The sequence below is a fragment of the Pieris rapae genome, chromosome 12, assembly GCF_905147795.1.
Source record: "Pieris rapae chromosome 12, ilPieRapa1.1, whole genome shotgun sequence".
NCBI classification, from domain to species: Eukaryota; Metazoa; Arthropoda; class Insecta; order Lepidoptera; family Pieridae; genus Pieris; species Pieris rapae.
Window position 1 is genome coordinate 4,953,901 of NC_059520.1, and position 8,805 is coordinate 4,962,705.

Consider the following 8,805-nt stretch of genomic DNA (forward strand, 5'->3'; position numbering starts at 1 on the left):
TATATATAAAGCATTGTTAAAGACAGTTCCGATTCACATTTTGGAATATGATGTCGTGTTTCATAACATATGTTGATTTCCTAATAAAGGTTAAAGGGTTTAACTCAAACACAAAATATAATTTCAACAATTTATTGTTTTCATTTGACAAAGATCACAGATCTTTTAGTATTCATACCATTTAATAAGCGACGATCAGTAAGTATATTTCGGTACACTTTAATTTATCATATCGAATCGAGATTGAGAGTAATTCATACAATTTAAACTCGTTGGGACGACTCATTAACGTTGGCACGTCTAATAAAAGAATGTCGTAAAGGCAGTTGGGATACGAGGTCATTATTGTTGCTAGGCAACGCAAATTAACTAACGCAACTCGGCACACCGCCAACTACTTATTCAAGTCAACGATATTTCACGATACACATATTAATTCATTTTGCTTTATTAATCAAGGAAAAAGATGACTTACAATATACAAAGCTTAGCAAAACATCTTCGTTAGGAGCACAAAGCTAAAAGTATACTTATAATTATTGTACATATTACTCACGAATACCTAACATCAATAGTGTTATTGCTTGGTTAAAAGTAGATAGCCAATTCGCAGAAACACAATATAATCTTTCGACTAGGTAAAGTAAAATATTAGTAGTAAGTATATGTGGTTAAAACGAATTTCCTATTATTAATTTATAGTATATAAGTAAGTTTTATAATAAATAAGTTTTTAATATATATATATATATGTCATAAAAATACATGTCATATTGAAATAACACTAGACAATACTAAAATAGCTGTGCGCTGAGTAAGCGCACAGCTATTTATGACTAAGTATGAAATACTGATTTGCGATTATTTGTTTTTCTTATTACGTGTATTATAGATGATGGGGGAAGTCAAAGGCTTGAAGCACTAAGATGTATAATTGTTATTTATTTAGCGGTTTAGTTGATAACCTCATAATTACGATATTTAAAGACGTAACGTAAGGGTTAAAAACATTTCCACGCGCGTAATATTCTCATAAAACCTTTACATTTAAAAATGATACAGTAGCATGCCTGAATGAATCTAATAGGTAAGAGCTGAACCAAAGGTGAGCCAGGACTGAGGCTTGAATAAGTTCTTGTGTTATCAAATTTTTAATAAATCATAAAAAAGGCGTACAGCCTTTGTACCTTATACTAAAGATTCTATTTGAAGTAATTAAGTAAAATATTAATTTTATTGTGACCTGACGCGAATGGTATATACGCACCTGCCTGTAGAAAATATGATATATTCCCTAAATTAAAACCTGTGTTTTAATAACATTGTATTACCAATTCAAAAGGCCTATGTATATAGCGAACCAAGTATAGGCTATTTGTCACTTGTTTAAATCATTCGTAATTAAGAATTGATGTGTGCAATGAGTAAATGAAAACGACGCAAAAACAAACAAGATTTATAAATACGATTTATTTTACATGCACAGCCAGACTCCACTTACGCAGTAATCATTATAATGTACTAATAATAGCGATAATTTTGTTAACTTATATGATAGGTATAAATAACCGGAGATTGTTTCCTTTAGCTGAGTCTTTATTCATTTATTATTATAACACTGTCATACATAAAATATATTGTATTATTACACTTACAGTTTGGGTAGAAACTACAAATATCCACAATCATAGTTTGGTCTTGTTACACTGTTCTAAACCTAGCATTTTCTTAGCTTTATTAATTAATTAATAAATCGTCATGGCATACATATAAAATCCTAGAGTTTACATGATATAATTAACCATGCTTAATACATATAACTGTTACATATTGGAGATATTCCGTCTCTTTTCAGTTTATTGTAAACACTATTTGAGAGAACGAGACAAATAGCATTATTAAGAATCTAGGGGTATATTATAAACTTTCAGTCAACAGAAATTTATTTGACTAATGTCTGTGTTTATTAAATGGTATGAATTGACTTAGATTCGCTTGGTATAAGGTGTCCAAACTCACAAGATATATTCTCTATAGAATTAACGTTAATAAAACTAGAACCTAAGGTGCGGTTTATTCTTCATCATGTGCCTGAAACAATGAATTATTTAAATACATAATATTAGCATAAATACAATATTTTATATGTAAAAATCTTCTGAGCTTTTGTAAAGGGCTGGATCGATTTCGATGATTTTTTAGGTTTTCGAAGTATGTTCGAAAATGGTATAGATATCTTTTTTAAGTTTTTGTATTTTAAGGACGAGTGTACAGGACAGCGTCCATCGGGTCCACTAGTATAATTAAAGTGTAAAAATGTAAATGTTTATATGTATATTGTCATTTCTTTCACGTTTTAATTGTTACTCGGGATATCGAGTTTGTTATGTCCTATTTTATATGTAAAATAATATTTTTGATTAAAATTTATTCTAATACGTAGGCCAATTTAGACCAAAAAATGAGAGTTAAGGTACATAACAACAAGCTGAAAATTAGTGAAATTGTGAAAAATAAAATTTAAAAGTTCGCCAACATTCCCTTGTGTGGAATTTTTTTATTCAATGTCAAAAATGGTGGTTAATATATAAATTTAAGCTAAATTAAATTACCAAAAGGTATTATATAAAATATTATATTAATTTAAAAAACTATACTTATCTAATATAGGTAATAAATCGGAATCTGACTTTAATTTATCAATATGATTAAAAAATAAATAAATTGCTAAAATACTAAGAGCAACATTAAGGGTAATTACTTTCCTAACCACGCAAAGCCAAAATATGTACAAGAAAATCTGTCAGTGACGCCACAGATAATACATACTTGTCAAGTGTTTCCCAGAAGCCGAGTAGTACGGCTCGGTCCAGATGCCTCTTGGTGCGGCTGAGATTAAGCACTGTGACGGCCCACCGGGCAACATTACTGTCCAATTTCATTTCATCATACTTCAGGTGAAAGGCGCATACTGAAATGCAAAAACATATATTTATATGCCGAAATGTGAAACGATACACATGAGTCATGACGTATATTGCATTGTGATTGGTCAAATTAGTGTTAGACGACGTCAAGATTAGACTATCACATTCGTCGTTTCCTTATTATTAATCAAGCGAAACGCACTATCACTTTTATTTGCTATACAATTCGGACGACACACGACGAGTATATGCCTAATAATCATGTAGCAGACATATTCACATGCTAAACTCAATGAAAATGTTTATGCCTATAATTTAGTATGTAGGAGTAGGACAGCAAACACAAAGAATGAGAGGCTGATAGTGCATTTATGATAAATATTTTTAAATTGTTTTTGGATAATTTCATATTCTGATCATATTAATCTGTAGCTAATAAATATTTATGACATGTAAGTGATGTTTAATATGCTATATAAAATCTTTGATTTACTACTGTGAAAATGCAGACTTATTTGTACATGGAAGCTTTAAGTAATAAAAACTTACTATTGGCGAAAATTTGAACAGGATTTCCGTCCCACGGCCACCCTTTGAATTGCCATGCTGGGCCTTGAACAAATACTCCAACAACACGATCCCATTCGGCCGCTGATAGTCTGCTTGGGTTATCCACTACGCGATATGGTACCTAGAATATGAATAATAAACCGATAAATCAATATTTTAGAAGAAATAGTGAGTGCAAGTGCGGCTTCTAATTAAAATAGTTACTAGTACTAATAAAAAAAAATCAATACAACGCAATAATATTTTATCTTTAGACGTAGACACCTATAAGATTTATACATTTTCTATATCTTCTTAACACATCGCATACTAACGACGTTTGTTTTAAAAAACGAAAGAGTTGATTGATTTTTTATATGCCATGCCTGACAGTTCCTTTTCCTAGGAATAAAATCGTTTTATTTATTGAATATCCCTTGTATATAAAACAAAAATATTTAAAAAGAAAAATCATATAAGAGATCACAAACAATACATAAAAAATAAATTCATATAATCGAAGACACACAAAACATAAAAAATATACATACTGTAATTGTAGTCGCATTGTTAGGAATATTATCTCCGGTGGGACCCTTCCGTCTTTGCAAAAGCACTTCATTTTCTCGTGAAGCGCCTTCCGCTTTCTTTTGCTCTACTGGCACGAATCTAAAAACAAATAATTTTCGATACTTGAGGGAGATATTATTTCCGAGTACATCTTCTCAATAAGAAGAACCGAAAGTAAGAAACCGCGTTTTTACTTTTACAGATTTTTTAATTTTCTCAGCCTAACGATAAAATGGCGGGCAGTATGCGTTTAACGAACGCGTTCACAAAAAACATCCCGCTACGAGAAATTTTTTTTTTCACTTAGAACATGGCGGTTACAGATGTAGCGTGTTCAACCATTCCATTCTTAAGTCATTAAACCTAGTAGTGCTTTGTTATCTATGAACACTGTGAGATTTAGATTACAACATTTTCAAATACCACTTAAATCTTGTGGAGAAATTAATCAAAATACCTACTTAAGATCTTGCAGCATATCCTTAACATTAAACATAGATATGAGAGCGGTGGCAGCGGCTGGTATGATGATAATGGGTGTACGTGAAGGTCTCTTGCCTCCACCAATAGGCGCACGCGCAGCCGCCACTGGAAGCAATTCTTTGCGACCAGGTGTGCTTGTTATGGGGACGTTTTCTGCAATTACGTTTATTAATGTAATACTTAATACTTACCGAATTCCTATATACTCCGATGAAACATGAATAAAAACATTTCTGCAAACTGGTGACTATACTATACACAGTTATATATAAAGGAGAAACCATTAGACATAATATTTTTAAATTAAAACAGTTATAGTATAAGATATCAGAGGGTGTTCAATGAAAAGTAATTACATTTTATTATATGTTGTTTTCTTTTAAGAAAAAGGACTTTTTTTCCAACGCTAAAAGTCTTAATCTCCTTCTTAAGCCCTTGAAACCCGTGTACGGCGGCGACTAGTGCGTTATCTTCACATTTATTGCTATGCCCCTTTAGCAGGGCTTTTGTTAATGGAAGTTCTTCCACGCTTGAACTCAGGATATCAACACGCACCCATAGAATATGGGAGAGCATGAACCCCTAATGTTCTCTCAAGTCTTGATTTACCAGTAATTTTTTTCAAGCAGAGATATTTTTTGACATGATGCAAGCCAATGACTTCTATTTTTAATTGAACTGACTCTTACTAATAAAAAATATATTGTAGATTATATTTAAATTGAATATTGGAAAGTCCATAGCCCAGTTCACTCAAGTGGCAAGGATGTTTTATGTTTAACTTTGAATAAAAAGTTTGAACAAATGCATAAACCAGCTTACATTACCATTATTTTAAAAAGATATTACTACAAAGCAATGCGGATACTTACGTGGCATTTGTCTAGGATGATTTGGTGTGGGAGGGGCGCGGGCTGCCACAGGTACACTAGGCCCTTCTGTCACTGACTTCAATGTCATACCATGGTATGTTCCCATAGTATCAATTTTGAAACCCTCAGTTTCTGAAAATTACACATTTTTCAGACCAAATTTATTATCAAGTTCATAAAGTTATGATCCGATATATATCAGAGTAGTTATTATTTACAATTATAACTATAAATATAAGAACAGCAACATGAACCGTCACTGGCCTTTTGTGATATCAGATCCAGAAACATTGGTCTTAATTCTTACCATATAATTTTACAATTATAAATATTTGATTAAATGAGACTAATTCCACTTAGGATTTTTGTAGATGAACCCTTTGACCCACTCAGGGATAATAACTTGGGACAATCTCATTACAAAAAAATTACTTAAATACAAAGCTAATAAATTACCTTCTTTCTGTCTAATAAATCTTTCTTGATCATATCTGTTATATTGCGTTTGCTGAGCTGGTATTGTAGTAGGTTGTGGCATTACTACAGGCTGAGGTCTTGGAACACCTGATCTTCCCTCCTCACGTGCTTTGATACTTCCAAGAAGAGCATTAATGCTTTTTAAAAATATCTGAAAACATGTTCTCTTCATTAAAAAAAACATACATTTCAAATTGTCTTTTATTCATAATGCATGTTGAACAGATTCTATTTAATAAAAACTAAATCACTGAAGAGATTAGTATTATTGTAATCTGTTCCAACTATATTCAGTGTATATAAATTTAAAAAAAAACAGAATAGAGGAATTCATTCTTACTTTTCCGTTGCTCTGTAATACTGTTGTCCGTGTTCTCCACTGTCTTTCCCGACTTATTATATCTTTAGTGAGATCTACATCATAATCCAATATGGCTCTTAGGTCTGAACCCACAACACCAAGGGAATCAGTATAGTCGTTGCTTTTGATTGTTGTTCTCTTTTTAGCCAATCTCTTAGCTTTGATTGCTGCAATCTTCTCAACTGACATAGCTTCTGATAGAGATCTAAAAAAAAATTAAAAATTAAATTTTGTAGCAAAATGTTGTCATGCCAAAACTAAAGGTAATACAATACATACTTGATATTATCAACTGTGACAGAAGCTTCTTTAGGTGCATCAAGGCGTGCTGCAAGCTGTTCCCGCACTTTTTGCACATGAATTTCCTCAATGCGAGGCTTTTTTGCTGCTGATTCACCATGTTCATGCGTTCTTTTTACCTAAATTACATATACAAATTGTAATAAATTTGTATTTAATGTATCAGTTAGTTCACAGATTTCAAAAAATACCTGTGTTGGGATTTCTAATGGTGCACTCTTATCTATAGATGAACAAGTTGCAGTCTCTCCTTTCAAGTAAGCAAGTAGTTCTTTACGATCAGGACGACATACTGGTGGTATATTAGCGGCCTGCCAATATAATTCAATGTCAGATTTGGAGAAGTAACTTTCAATTTTACAATGTTTTATTTCTACTTACAGCTGCTTTTTTAATATAAATAGGATGGGTTAAAGTAATATTCTTTAAGATGAAAAGCAAGCATTCTAGAGTGTAGTATTCTTTTTCCCCGCCTTCTTTGCCAGATCTAAAAAAAATAGTGATGTTGATGACACTGTTAGGTAATAGGTTAGTTTTGTCAGAAGTGAATTAAAAATGCTTACCCCCACATAAAGTAATTTGTCTTAACATTTTTTGGCCAGGAAAACTCGCCAAATATTATCTGATTATCCCTTTCTATAATTTCCTTTTTATTAACATTGAATTGTCGAAGTAAACTCAGTGGATCCGCCATGATTTCTTCGTCTCAGTGGCGTTTACAAACAAACCAATGCGAGCTTCAATAGTTAAACACAATCTTTGCACCAAGCTACGAAATTAACATAATGCCTATTAATCACTAAAAACTTTCACATACCTAATAAACAAACTTAAAATAGTAGGAATAGTAAAACAAATTTCTAGAAAACGCAATTTACAAATTACAATTTTCACTACTGTTGTCAAATCCAAAAGTCTAATGTCAAAACGAAATTAGACTATGTATAGTGGTTTTATTGCTGATGTCGAAATTACCATAGATCATGTAAACAATGTTTTAAAGATTACTATACCATAGAAACCACGTAAAAGTAAGAGTCGACTGCAGCTTATTAGCTCTAAATGTCTATCTTAGGTTAAATTTATTGGGCGGTAGTTGGATGGATCAGAGCGATCACCTTTTTGAAGGTCGGATCTATTGCAGTGGTCTTCAGTAATTTGAGATAGTGCCGAGCGAGAACAGGTACTGGAGAAGGCACGTTAAGACCAGAGCGAACTAAGGACAAGAACATGATGTACAATTACGCAGCGCAATTGGGGGGATGCCGTCAGGCCTGCACTGCAACATGACTAACGGCATCGAAATATCATACCGTAAAATGGTCGGTGACCTCTCTTGGTCTGTGTTTGTCTATGTTTTGCCTAGCGATTTTCCGTTAACCCAGACCTGGAGACTGAGTTATATTTTTACGTTTGCCGATAGTAGCACTACTATAACTACGCAATGATCCGATGAACCCAGAGGAGGGTCGACGGACACTTGGTAGTTCTTTGGATGAGATGTAAACAGATAGTTCAACGAAGGCTGTGTATGACCATCCACATCTGGTATTCATTCGGCCAGTTCCGGCATTTCCTTTACCTATACAGATCGCAGACTTCGATGACCATCCGCAATTCTGTAGTCAGAGTTAAGGTAGGTCCCCGTCCGTTCCTTCAAGCGTCCCGAGGTGACGTGAACAGATATTCTCTCTGATGTACACACTACACGGAAAATGCCGTCTCACTCACCGCATGAACCGTGAGAATAATAATAAAATATAATATATACAGCCTATTGTATTACTTCACTCCGGTTTTCTGTAATAGTGCCATTATTTAATCTTTATCTTAAAATTCTGAACCATCTTTTTCTCACTATCAAAAATCTAAACAATTGATAAATCCAACGATTTCAAATTAAAACCATATTATACTAAATAAATAAATACATATTATTAACGACTGCCAAAGTTTATATGCCTAATAAAATATACAATATTATGTGTATATTTATTTTTAACTTACTCTTCCAACGCATTGAAATACGACTAAAGAATTACATAGCTACGTTATAGCTACCCTACCGTCTATAATATTGGCACATAAATATATACCTACAAAAAAGTCTTTTTTTATGCATTTTATTACTTGAAACAAATTTACATTAATTACTATTTCTAATTTTTATCTACGGCTGAATTTTTTTTGATAGATGACATTGACTAACATATTTGACAATCTACATTAAAAATAGGTATATTGTTTTAAAACATGGCTGCCGGTC

General features: G+C 32.5%; 1 protein-coding gene across 1 annotated transcript; it reads right to left on the reverse strand.

Moving 5' to 3' along the window:
- Window positions 1–116: 116 nt before the first annotated feature.
- On the reverse strand, window positions 117–7,443 carry LOC110993730 (parafibromin). The gene is made up of 12 exons (XM_022260082.2): window positions 7,103–7,443; window positions 6,921–7,026; window positions 6,731–6,850; window positions 6,519–6,658; window positions 6,219–6,444; window positions 5,858–6,029; window positions 5,402–5,533; window positions 4,508–4,682; window positions 4,028–4,145; window positions 3,477–3,618; window positions 2,830–2,971; window positions 117–2,091 (listed from the first exon to the last, which is right to left on the reverse strand). Exons 1-12 carry the CDS (start codon window positions 7,231–7,233, stop codon window positions 2,055–2,057), a joined length of 1,641 nt encoding a protein of 546 aa, XP_022115774.1. The 5' UTR covers window positions 7,234–7,443; the 3' UTR covers window positions 117–2,054.
- Between the last annotated feature and the right edge of the window lie 1,362 nt (window positions 7,444–8,805).

Coding starts and splice junctions, on each gene's coding strand:
- LOC110993730 (XM_022260082.2), bottom strand. CDS start 7,233: ATGGCGGATCCACTGAGTTTACTTCGACAATTCAATGTTAATAAAAAG. Junction 7,027..7,102: donor ACAAATTACTTTATGTGGGG/GTAAGCATTTTT, acceptor TATTTTTTTTAG/ATCTGGCAAAGAAGGCGGGG. Junction 5,534..5,857: donor ATTTATTAGACAGAAAGAAG/GTAATTTATTAG, acceptor TGTAATTTTCAG/AAACTGAGGGTTTCAAAATT.